This window comes from Dreissena polymorpha, chromosome 1 (assembly GCF_020536995.1).
Source record: "Dreissena polymorpha isolate Duluth1 chromosome 1, UMN_Dpol_1.0, whole genome shotgun sequence".
Classification (NCBI taxonomy): Eukaryota; Metazoa; Mollusca; class Bivalvia; order Myida; family Dreissenidae; genus Dreissena; species Dreissena polymorpha.
In genome coordinates this window covers 201,362,529-201,376,227 of record NC_068355.1, presented here as the reverse complement: position 1 = coordinate 201,376,227, position 13,699 = coordinate 201,362,529, and the positions used below count along the sequence as shown (strand labels likewise).

Sequence of the window (13,699 nt, the reverse complement as noted above, 5' to 3'; positions counted from 1 at the left end):
ACAAAAAACTGGACAATTTTCTGTTTTTCTTATGTATCTCATTTCTTTCATCTAAGACATGTATCTGATTTATATCATGTATCAGCGTTATGTTTTCTATTTTCAGATAGGCCTGTTTGCCATTATTGTGGGAAGACATTCAACACGATTTCTAATCTGAATCGCCATATTCTAACACACACAGGGAAAAGGCCGTTCGATTGCAGTGTTTGTCACAAACGATTTTATAGAAAAGGTCATCTTCAGGATCACATGTTGGTTCACACAGGGGAAAGGCCGTTCAAATGCAGTGTTTGTCACAAACAATTAAAAAAGGAAAATGATTTTAAGCGTCACATGTTGGTCCACACAGGGGAAAGGCAGTTCAAATGCAGCGTTTGTTATAAACAATTTACTCGTAAAAGTGTTCTCAAGGATCACATGTTGGTGCACACGGGGGAAAAGCCGTTTGAATGCAGTGTTTGTCATAAAAAATTTAATCAGAAAAGTTCTCTTGCGCGTCACATGTTGGTCCACACCAGGGAAAAGCCATTTGAATGCAGTGTTTGTCTTGAACGATTTAATCAGAAAAGTATTCTTGTGCGTCACATATTGGTCCACACAGCGGAAAAGCCATTTGAATGCAGCTTTTAAGGATCACATGTTGGTTCACACAGGAGAAAAGCCATTTGAATGCAGCTTTTAAGGATCACATGTTGGTTCACACAGGGGATAAGGCATTTGAATGCTGTGTTTGTCACAAACGATTTAATAATAAAAGTCATCTTAAGTGTCACACAGCGTCGGTCCACAAAGAAGGGCGTTGTTTGTCAAAGACAATCAGCAAGGAAGAGCATCTTTAAAGCTCAATGTTTAGTCCACTTGAGTGCCTATTGTTTGTGGAACACCTGTGGGGGACAGATACATTATATGACACCTGTAGTTATGTTTTCAATTAAACTTCTAATTGTTTTAACAATATTTTGGTATAAGGCCAATGGAAAAATTTGCGAATTCGAAGTTTTGCAAACTTAAGAACCTTTTCCCTTTAACATATTCATATTGTAGATAAGGCATGCCATATAATGCTTCTTTATGATCATTTATTGATTGTTTTTATATAATAATTCAATTTCATTTATTTAACAATATATGTTCAAAATAGCCTTTCCTATTGGATTTTTTATTTCTCATGTGATTTTTTTTAACAGTTCTTGGCGTATTTATTCATTTAAAGGTCATGCGAAAATATGTCTTATGTCATTTAGGGACAGGGTAGCTTCAATTTAGCTTGCTCTTTTGCAAGGTTTATTTTCAAACCCGCTTAATTGCATTAAAATTGCGTAGATTGTTCATCATTTGATAAAAAAATAGTGTTTTTGGAAGTTACATAAATACAAAACAGTAAAATAAGACAAACATTTCAATGCTTTAAATCGATAACTAAGCATATATAAATGTATATAAAATATATACAAAAACTGGTATAAGTAGTAGTATGTTTTTCTCATGACGAAAGTGGAAAAATCCCATGGCAATATCAACTTTGAAAACACAAGCACAAATAATCAATCATTTGAAAAAAATAAGTGTTTTCTAACATACTTTATCCCAAAGAGGCCAATCTGAAATAAATTTTTTACTTAAGTTTGCAAAATTTCCTTTTTTCAAAGTTTCAAGGGTGGTCGTTGTATGTTGGTGTATGATTAAAAATGTGTTGTTTTTCTAGATTTTTTGTTCATTTTTTATGGTTAATTTTGTTATGTTTGACTTAGAAAAACTTAGAAATAAAAAGTAATCTTTAAGAAGTCGTCAAATGACACTTTATGTATGACCTGTTGTATATCTGATAATCAAACAAAAAGTTTGATTTGAAGAAGTTGTCTTTATGTGTTTTTTTGCTGTCATTGTTTATTTTTTGTTGCAAAAGTTACATATAAACATGCCATCAAACTAAATTACGGTTTGAATGAATTTTCTCTTGACTGTTTTATATCAGATATTATCAAACGTCAAACGTTTGTTGTAAAAGTGACCAATAAAAATGCCATCAAACTAAATGATTTACAACAAGTCCATGTCAAATACTTTTGCGCATATATCATCCGAAGTCATGTAAACATTATTAAGATGAAATGATGTGTCATGCGCAAATTTGTCTTATGTTATATATGTCTAGTCTAACATGGTAGATATCCCTTACCACCACTGTACCAGTGCCAGGATACAATGTATATGGCTGGCAATGCTCCATCTTAGGTAGCGTATTTGTATGTTTTTATTTAAACGTGATTAAAAGCATCAAAATTGCATAGATTGTTCATCATTTGAAATAATAGTGTATTTGGAAATTATATAAATACATTTCTTAAAATAGGCAAAAAATCTCATGGGATTATATACAAAATATCCAATGGGATTTGTTTGTCCATGCAGAAGTGGGAAAAAACATGGGGAAAAAAATCCCATGGAAAAACAATTTAATGAAAAAATGCAAAAAAACAATGGGAGGACCAACTTTGCAAATGAATTTGATAGTGAAAAAAACAACAACTTATTTTTAAGCTTAAATAATTGATGATTAATAAAAAAATAAGACTCTTACAGCACACTTTATCTTAAAGAGGCAACTCTTAAGTTTGCAAAATTTCAGTTTTGCAAAGTTTGTAGGTTGGCATTTCATATTAATGCATTGCTAAATCGTGTGTGTTTTTTTCTTCAGTTTAAATGTTTTATATGTTATGTTTGTCTTAGAAGACTTTGAAAAAAGAAGGAAAATTATTCTTTTAGAAGTCGTCAAATGACACCTTATGTATGATATGTTCTTTATGATATTATCAAACAAGAAGTTTGATTTGAACATTTTGTTTTGATGTGTTTTGTGTGGTCATTATTATGTTTTTGTTGTTGTAAAAGTGACCTTTTAAATGCCATCAAACCAAGTGATGGGTCTAAATGAATTTTTTTTTATTGAATGATATCAAACAGAAAGTTTGTCTTAAAAAGTGACCTATAAAAACTCCAGCTAACAAAATGATAGGTTTTGAAAAAAATTCTGTTGATTTTTCCCTGTTATATTATAGCTATGTTTCCATCAAACACAATTTCTGGTGTAAGAAATATATCCTTACTACGTGAAATATGTTTTGTACCAGATGACTTATACAAATTGTGCAGAAAATTGCAGAAAATTTGTGATTTTGTGTATGATGATGTAATCACAATGAGATTGTGTATGATGATGTAATCACAATGAGATTGTGTATGATGATGTAATCACAATGAGATTTATAAGATTTACCAGGTATGTTTAATAAATTTCTTTTCTAAGTTTGGCTTGATTCTTTTGTGTATACATTATTAAGATTTGAAGTATAATCAATCTATGGTCATGCACTATGTTCCCTGTTACTTTTACACTCAAAGCACAAGAATGGTGAGATTAAAAATTAATGAATTTTTTAGTAGCTCTCGTTTATTAAATATAGCAAAAATGGAATTCAAGTTACAATCAGGGGAGTAGTTTTGTTAATATTCACTGGCCTTTAAATTAAGGCAAAATTATTTAAGGGAAGCAAGGTGTTTCCACTAACATCCACTTAAAAACTGCATTTTTGAGTACATTTCGATATCACAATTCTTTCATACATGTATATAATTTGTATTTGCTTAATTTCAGAGCGATCCAAAATACAACAACGTACTTATTATGGTTACCATAAAAATGGGAAGTTTTCTATTTAACTTCGATATCTCATTTTTTTAAACTAATACATTTATCTACTTCATTTCAGAGAGGGGGGCGGTTTGTCTACGAGTATTGCCAGAAATCGTGTTCAGTGGGATTTCTGACCCTGTACGGCATATTCGTGTCCACACAGATGTAAAGCCGTTTAAATGTGACGTGTGTCACAAATGTTTGTAACACAAAAGCTCCCTTAAAGGGACTGTCAACCACGACGACAAAGAAAAGGAAAGTTGTAAAATACCGTATTTTTTACAATTATAAGTATTGATTAAAATATAATGACTGGTATATTACGTTACTTGAAAAAAGTTCATATTTTCAGTATATTCGGTAATAAAATTTTGCGATGTGAAATCGAAAGTACATTGCGAAAATAGTTGACATAACAATATAAACACTATAAATAACGCAGGTAGATTGATCATTTTATATATAAAATATATACAATTCACTATGCATGCACAATTTGCATTCCTGGGTTTACCATGTGAAGATGATGATCAATCTACTGGCGTTATTTATAGTTAATTGGTAGTTACCCGGTAGACATACCCAGTAAAATTTATTACCGAATATACTGAAAATGTGAACACTCAACAACTTTTTTTCAAGTAATGTAATATACCATTCGTGATATTTTAATCAATATATACGGAATATTACGCTAGTCAATTGTTCCAAGAGTTTGTATCACTCGAGTGGCTTGTGTTGTCCAATGTTTATAACAATTAAGTTGACAACTTTAAATTTTGATCCGATGTTTATAACAAAAAGGTTGAAACGATATGCACTTCAACTTCTATCTTCCATGTCTTTATCGAAACTTAGCTTCTATTATCTATTAGTTTCTAACACACTATTTTATTGTATTCCTATGGAAATATACAATTATGCATGATAAACACACACTCCAAAATACGTTTTGAATTCGTTCTATGTTTTTAACAAATAGTTTACTGTTAAAAAACACCACGTCCGACATGTCCTTAAATTCAAGAGTGTTTAGATAATACCATTGTGTTTCGTCACAGAAATGACGTCACACAATGTTTTACGTAATATATTTCGTAATATAAAATATTTCTATTTTCGGTGCGCGTAATGTGACGTCATAAAATGGGTCAAAGTAGTCTGGCTAGTATGGTAATACGGAATTGGAAACAGTGAGTAGCGTAATACGGAATTTTTTATTTCAACGATTGATACAACCTGTATTTTGTAAAAAGCATTAAAGAGGTATATAATAAAAACTAATAATTGTAATTTTTAGTGCAACACTCTCTGGAAATACGAAATCGGACACTTAGTTATTTGAGAGTTTAAACACAGGACAAAAATATTGTTTGGTTCCCTCAACAGTGCAATAGATGTTTTGTTTTACAGCAATGATATGGAGGAATTTTGCAATTTTTCAAAAGCCCTTAATCATTACACATTTGTTATCTGTTCAGTTTTTTTCCTTTTCAGACTGGAATGTCTGTGATCACTGCCAGAAGGCGTTCAAGTGCATATCTGAACCGGCTAGCCATGTTCTAATACACCAGGAGGAAAAACAGTTTGAATGCAGTATTTGTCACACAAGATTTACTCATCAAAGTGCCCTGCAGAAACACAGCCTTGTTCATATGGACACCAAGTGTAAGCAGGACACTGGTCTGCAACAGAGAAGGGAGACCACTCCTAAAGGTTTGTAAGTAAATGAGCCTCATTCTGGGACAATGGTAGTCTCATTTATAAGACGCGCAAAGAATATAGAGATACTTTTCATATGGGCTAAATTCTTTGGAACGTCTCATCGTTGAAGGACCTTTTTTGTGGTGGAAACCAGAAAGTTTAAATTTTCATCAATTTGCGTAAAATTGCAAAATAACATTACCAACTCATTCAGTTTTAATTCAGAAGTTCATTTTTACATCTAATATTGTCGATTCGAAGTTAGAAAGGCATAAATTCTTCAGTTAAACTTCTGCTTACATCGCAAAACAATCACTGACCTGTAGCCATGTCATGAAACTGATTTAAATATGAACCAATCAGAAGAAGGCATTACGGTGTAACGTGTACGCGTAATTTTATTTAACATGAGCTTTTAACACCGAATTTTACGTAACTAGATCTAGTATGCTAAACTTTGTCGATTTAATAAGCATATGTTCAAAACAGATATGGTGCAGTTTCTATTCACTGTTCTAAGTTTCAGGAAGTGTTTATGCATGTCTTTTTCGCACGTCTGTCTGTGTTGTTTTATGTACTTACATTCTACGTTACAAAGGACGGTATACTGTACGATCTGTATCAATATTATTTATGTACAGTATAAAAATAAAAGATGTAATTTATTTCAGAACTTTTTAATTGTCAATTTAGAAAAAAAGCAATGCTAAATTAATCCAGAAAAGTATAACATCGGTTTACTATGTAACGCGCTGCACCACAACAGACGAAAGCAAACTGTATTTTACGCTGTTTATTCTTCCACTTTAAACCAGATGCTTTACATCGAGGTCGTGTTATCGATTTATATCTACACAGCGAGCGAATCGAGAGATATTGAAAAATTGAATAGTGGTTGGATTTAAATTGCTCAGCAATATAGACAAAGAACAAAAAATTCCCACCACATAATTGGTCTTTCACCCTTTGTACGCTCCAAATATTACCCATATAAAAAGTAGCTTAATATTTAAGAGCGTCAAAAATTTGGACTAGGACAATGGGGAATAATGCATAAAGTGTCATCCTGGATTAGCCTGCACAGTCCACACAAGCTGACTGCACAGTCCGCACAAGCTGACTGCACAGTCCACACAAGCTGACTGCACAGTCCACACAAGCTGACTGCACAGTCCACACAAGCTGACTGCACAGTCCACACACGCTGATTAGACTATCCGCTTTGATAAATTTTTTGGTCTCTTCTAAACAAAAATCCAGTCCAGGCCGAAAATGTGGACCCTAATTAGCCTGTGTTTATCGCACAGCCTTATCTGGGATAATACTAAACATATGCATTAAGCCCGGTTTTCCAAGAACACGGCTCAATTTAACTATTCATTGAAACAAACAACCATTTTGGTATATTGGTTATAATTATTAAAACATAAAATTATTGCAATGTGAAATATTCATATGAAGTATATGAGCTATATAAGTACTACCAAAGTGATAATGATGTAAAAAATCATTTGTAGAATTACTATGACTGTTCAGACAATTGCAGTTACCATTTACACAATTGTCCCCTTGTAAGGTCAAAGTTCAAAACATAGTCTTGTCCTAAAAAGGATGATCAAATTACAACTGTTACAGGTATACTGAGATAAAGTTCAAAATGCAAGAAGCAAGTTCTAGGTTGAAGGTCAAGGTCACATTAAAAAGTCAAAGGTTGTAGGAGAGAAATCATTTGAGCCTGTTTACAATTTGTTCTTGAAAAAACAACAACAACATCTATTAGATGGTTTAATAATTGTGACTATGGCTTACTTGATGTACTTCATTTTTATTTTTTCAGAGAGGGTTGTCTGTGATCATCTAAAGGATCACATGTTGGTCCACACAGGGGAAATGCCGTTTGAATGCAGTGTTTGTAACAACCAATTTAATTTTGAAGGTGATCTTAAGCGTCACATGTTGGGTCACACAGGGGAAAAGCCATTGGAATGCAGCGTTTGTCACAGACAATTTAATTTGAAAAGAACTCTTAGGTATCATATGTTGGTCCACACAGGGGAAAGGCCATTCAAATGCAGTGTTTGTGATAAACAGTTTATTAGTACAAGTCACCTTAAGGATCACATGGTGGTCCACACAGGGGAAAGGCCATTCAAATGCAGTGTTTGTTATAAACAGTTTAGTAGGAATAGTCACCTAAAGGATCACATGTTGATCCACACAGGGGAAAAGCCATTTGAATGCAGTGTTTGTCAAAAACAATTTAATAAGAAAGGTGATCTTAAGCGTCACATGTTGGTTCACACAGGGGAAAAGCCATTCAAGTGCAGTGTTTGTGATAAACAGTTTATTAATACAAGTCACCTTAAGGATCACATGTTGATCCACACAGGGGAAAGGCCATTCAAATGCAGTGTTTGTGATAAACAGTTTAGTAGGAATAGTCACCTTAAGCGTCACATGTTGATCCACACAGGGGAAATGCCATTTGAATGCAGTGTTTGTGGTAAACAATTTAGTCAGAATGGTGCCCTTAAGGATCACATGTTGATCCACACAGGGGAAAAGCCATTTGAATGCAGTGTTTGTCACAAACAATTTAATTGTAAAGGTGCTTGTAAGCGTCACACAGTGTTGGTCCACAAAGAAGGCCTTCGTTTGTCAAAGATGATCAGCAATGAAGAGCATCCTTAAGGGTCAAAGCTTAGTCCACTGGAGTGCCTGTTGTTTGTGGAACACTTGTGGTGACAGATACACAATATGACACTTGTAGTTATGTTTTCAATTAATCTTTTCATTGTTTTACCAATATTTTGGTATAAGGCCACTGAAAAAACTTTGGTTATGAAAACTTAAGAACCTTTTTCCTTTAACATATTCAAATTGTAGAATAAGCCATAAAATGCTTGTTTGTGATAATTTATTTACTGTTTTTAGCTCACCTGAGCACAACGTGCTCATGGTGAGCTTTTGTGATCGCTTTTTGTCCGTCGTGCTTCGTCCTTCGTCTGTCATCAACATTTTGCCTTGTTACCACTCTAGAGGCCACATTTATTGTCTGATCTTCATGAAACTTGGTCAGAACATTTGTCCCATTAATACATCAACTGAGTTCGAAACTGGGTCATGCTGGGTCAAAAACTAGGTCACTAGGTCAAAAAAAAGCAAAACATTGTGAACACTGTAGAAGTCACATTTGATGCCCAATCTTCATGTTACTTTGTCAAAATGTTTGTCTAAATGATGTGTTGGTTGAGTTCAAAAATGGTTCCGGTCCGTTGAAAAACATGGCCACCAGGGGGCGGGGCAGTATTCCAAATATGGCTATAGAGAAACCTTGTGGACACTGTAGAAGTCACAATTTTGGCCCAATCAAACTTGGCCAAAACACTTGTTTCATTGATATCTTGGACGAGTTCGAAAATGCTCCAGATCAGTGAAAAAAACAAGGCCGCCAGGGGTGGGGTAGTTTTCTCTATATGTATATATTGAAAACATGGGAACACTCTAGAAGTCACATTTTTGGTCCAATGTTCATGAAATTTGGTCAGAACATGTGTTTTATGGATATGACAGTTGAGTTCGAAAATGGTTTGGATCGGTAAAAAAGCATGGCCGCTGGGGGGGGGGTCATTTTCCTTTTATTCATATAGTAATAACAGCTTTTGAACACTATATAGTTTTTCATGTCAAGGGAAGTAACTGCAAATTAAAAATTATGTTGAATTGACAGAGTTGTCTCCCTTTTTAAAATATTTGTTTTAAGCACAAGAAGATTAAGTGGAATTAATTATAAATGATAGTTTTACATTCTGGAAGATAGCAAACTTTTAAATATGTTTTTTATTGTTTGATGATTCTGTACAATATGGCATTCTTTTTTCAAACAATTAAAGCGAGACTAAACAATTTTTATATGTGTTAAATTGTTATATATTGATAAATACATGTAACAATAACACAAAATAGGCAAAATATTGAAGACGAATTTCATAAAATGCAGCTAAGACAAATTAGCGCCCCAAGCTGATGATGAAGAAGATATTTCGTACATATTTTTCTACAATAACCGAAGAATTCGTCTTTTTATTAGGATCAGAGTTAGTGTTCGTGTGTTGTATGAATAGACATCGATGCAGGAATTTAAAAACAACATTAAACTAAATTAAGATTCACATCGTACATGCATGATAAACATTCTGGCGAATTCAACTGTACAGACATTTTCGATTTCAGAATTAAATATCTCGCTTATTTTGCTTTTTTTGACACATGTTCTTCTTAAGTTTTATTTTAAATCATATTGAAATGTATGACCTTGTTAACACTCTAGAGGTCACATTTATTTTCCAATCATCAAGAAACTTGGTCTGAAGATTTGTCCCAATGATATCTTGGATGAGTTCGAAAATGGTTTTTGTTGCTTTAAAAACATGGCCACCAGGGGCGAGGAATTTTTCCTTATATGGCTATATATGGCTTTAGCAAAACCTTGTTAACACTCCAGAGGCCGCATTTATTGTCCAATCTTCATGAAATTTGGTCAGAAGATTGGTCTAATGATATCTTGGATGAGTTCGAAAATAATTATGTTTTTGAAAAACATGGCTTCCAATGGGGCGGGGTATTTTTCCTTATACGGCTATAGTAAAATCATGTTAACACTCTAGTTTTATTTAATTCAGTTGCCCAATCTTCATGAAATTCTGTCTCCATTGTTTAACCTGCTGAGTCATTTTTCCCAATCTATTTTTAGTGCTGCTCTAGAATTTGTTAGACCCCGGGACCCAGTTGTTCGTACACTAGGTTATTTTAACCCCTTGGTTAGCGCTAACCGCGGGTTAAAGTTATCCAAGCTGGGTAACTAACAAGGCTGGATAAATGCGTTCTGGAAATATTTACCCAGGCTGGATTACTATCCATGTTGGGTAAATTTATCCACTGGTTAACTTTTACACATAACCCATAATCCATTGTAAAAGCAAAATGGCCGACATGTCGTCAAGCTATAAATAGGACATCGTGTTCTGGAAAAAAGATTTAATAACATTATAAAATCGTAAATTTTAAATCAGTTATATTTAATCCATTAAATGTTAATAGATCATTGAAACAAGTATGTATTTTATGTATTGTATTTGGCATTTTTCGTGATTCTGTAAATAAATTGCCAATGAAAATGTGTATAATTAACCTTTAACGCGATCATGAGTGTAAAGAAAGCGAATTTTTTCGAACCTGCCATTTGTAAACGTTATAGCAAGCATGGTATATAAGCATGGAATGCTTTATAGAAGTTCGATATTTCCGCCATTTAAATTACAAATTCTTTTAACATTTTCATTTGAACCGATATCGATTCCGCATTTGATCGTCATATAACCCAACATTAATTTTTTTTTGGCGATTCTTACGTGGATTAAGATACAAACAAAATTCCGCTATTTTGTTTGTTTACATGGATAAATTTTAACCAACCTTTAGACCAGGGTTAAATTTATCCAGACAAAGCGCTGGATAAATTTAACCAACATGATGCAACAACACTTAACCAAAAAATTAACCCTTGGTTAAATTCATCTGACATTTATCCCAGGGTTAAAATTTACCCAGGTATCGAACAACTGGATCTAGATATTGATGATTGAAGTGTGTAACTATTTACCACTCAGCTTACTGACCCTCTCACTGTGCTGTTTGCCAGATGTTAATATCAGTGGTCAGTAATAAAAGCTGGTTGAACTGTTTGATATATTTTATTTCACAGTGGGAGTATTTAATGCATGTTTTTAACAATTAACAAAAAATATGTAATTTAAATGGGAACTTCATATCAAAACAAGATTCCATAATGATTCACTCTATGTAATCATATTAAAGATATGTTAGCAAATATCAAATGGATAGTCTATGAAAACAATTAAGAAATAATTTCAATTATAAGTTTCTGGAGATAAAAAACAAATTCCGAATAATCTTCAAAACTAATAAAAATAAAAATAATATCAAAACTTAACTTTTTTTATGCCCCCGGTATGGTGGCATATAGCAGACAGACTGTCCGTCCGTCTGTCCGTCCGTCAGTCCGTCGCACTTTTGCGTTTAGGTTTCGAAAAATGCTCATAACTTGTATGTCGCTTCAGATGTATCCTTCGTATTTGGTATGCATGTGTATATGGACAAGGCCTTTCCATACGCACACAAATTTTGACCCCTTTGTCTTTGAACTTGAACTTAGGTCCGCGTTTAGGTTTCGAAATCTGCGTTTAGGTTTTGAAAAAGCATTTTTTGAGGGCATATGTCTTCCGATGGAGACAGCTCTTGTTTATTTATTAAGTTGTAGCCATTGTAAAATTATAAAAGAACTAAAAATTAAAAGACTTTTCAAAAAACATTTACAGGGTCTTGAAATAATTCAATATTTGTTAATTTGCATGATACTGATTAAACACTTACGATGTCAATTTTGAATAAGACATAAATCTTGGAATGTAGATCATTTTGAAGATTTTCTCAAACAAAACTGTACTTTATATTCTAAATGTGTTTTGGAAATTATTTATCAATAATTTTAAGATCATAAGCACGTTTCCAAGACTCTTTTTTTCAAACAGTGATTGTATTTTGTATCATTTCATAGTTTTTTAATAAATCAATTAAAAAGATGCAATTATGTATGCAAGTGTCTATTTGATTATAATTAGTCTGTTTGTTTATACAACAGGTAAAACTTCATATGATGCATTCTGGAAAAAACACAGTTTATTCCTAGATTGTTGTCTTATTCCAAACATTACATAATAGTGTGTTTATAATATAGGATCATTTATAACTTTCGAGATAATTCCTTTACTTACTGTTATTAAGCTTTTAATAAAGCGATGCATAATACAAAATTATTTTGGCACTGCCTAAGCATGATTGACATTAGGCTCTACAGTTGGACTGAAAGCTTGCCATGCAAACATACCATGCCATGTGGTTTATTAATCAGAGAATACAAGATCACTGATAGAATCATAAGAATCTGACAGGTGACTGTTTCTGCAAACAACCACATAGACTATATCGGTGTCTAGAAAAAATATATTGTTATCTCCACGCTTTTTGAAAAGCGTGGGGATATTGTGGTTATCTCCGCCGTCTGTCTGTCCGTCTGTCTGTCCGTCCTAACCACTATCTCCTCCTCCACTATAAGCACTAGAACCTTGAAACTTTCTCACATGGTAGCTATGAGCATATGTGCGACCCTGCACGATTTGGAATTTTGATCTTACCCCTGGGTCAAAAGTTATGGGGGTTGGGGTGGGGATTTTTTTTAAAAATAAATCAAAGCGGCGCAGGACGGCATTGTGTTTCTGACAAACACATCTCTGGTTTAGAAAAATCTTTTTGATTTTTTTGTTTCCTAAATGTCAAGCAAATTGTTTGGTTTAAGAATTTATATCCTTAATTAGTGAAATGTGATCTGTAAAATATGAACTGTACTAATTATTATAAAAATGTGTAAAAAATTGTAATTTTGTGTAATTACTTGTTTTATTTGATTTAAATTAAATAAATAGTGTTTGTTTCAAAGTTTGGCTTGATTCTTGTGTTTATAAAATATTAAGTTGTGAAATATACCCATTTGTGGTCTAACACTTTGTGCCCTGTTTTCTTTTTTACACCAATTGCTCACATTTGTTGAGATTCAACATGAAAATATGGGCACTTCAGTTTTTGATGAGCTTTCATTTATTAAATATAGATAAAATGCAATTCTTGTAACATCAGCAGAGTAATTCTTGTTGATATCCACTGGCATTTTAATAAAGGCAAGTGACCAATTGCTGATGAAAACTTGAAATATTTTGGGGAAAAAGTTGTTTTCTCTTACATCCACTAAATAACTGTGCAGTTTTCTGTACTTTTCAATGTCATATTTCTTTCATATTATACGTCAATCTTCTAGCTATCCCAAATACAACACTTAAGTATGGTACCAACAAAAACTGGGCAATTTTCTGTTTTTCTTTGATATATCATTTCTTTCAATTAAGAAATTTATCTGATTTATTTCAGAGCGGTTCGTCTGTGAGTATTACCAGAAGTCCTGCAGCAGAATGTCTGACCACGGCACGTTCGTACGCAATGACACATACCATAAAGACAATCACAATTTAGACAATAGTCACAATAAAAGGTCTTAGTACAAAACATTGATTTTGGTCTAAAAAGGATTCTCAAGTAACAGAACTTGCTGAGTTTACTGTGCTAAAGTGGCAAAGGCAGGAAAAAAGTCCTTGGTTGAAGGTCAAG

The 13,699-nt window shown here is 33.1% G+C and overlaps 1 protein-coding gene across 1 annotated transcript; it reads left to right on the top strand.

The window, feature by feature from the left end:
* Nucleotides 1-3,783: 3,783 nt before the first annotated feature.
* LOC127864629 (gastrula zinc finger protein xLCGF3.1-like) lies at nt 3,784-12,976 on the top strand. The gene is made up of 3 exons (XM_052404483.1): nt 3,784-4,890; nt 5,195-5,413; nt 7,239-12,976. The coding sequence occupies exons 2-3, from the start codon at nt 5,353-5,355 to the stop codon at nt 8,090-8,092; spliced, it is 915 nt and encodes a 304-aa protein (XP_052260443.1). The 5' UTR covers nt 3,784-4,890; nt 5,195-5,352; the 3' UTR covers nt 8,093-12,976.
* The last annotated feature ends 723 nt before the right edge of the window (nt 12,977-13,699 follow it).

What these genes read in the sequence shown, in the direction of transcription:
- LOC127864629 (XM_052404483.1), top strand. Translation starts at nt 5,353, where the DNA reads ATGGACACCAAGTGTAAGCAGGACACTGGTCTGCAACAGAGAAGGGAG. An exon ending in AAGGGAGACCACTCCTAAAG is followed by an intron (nt 5,414 to 7,238) that starts GTTTGTAAGTAA and finishes TTATTTTTTCAG; the next exon opens with AGAGGGTTGTCTGTGATCAT.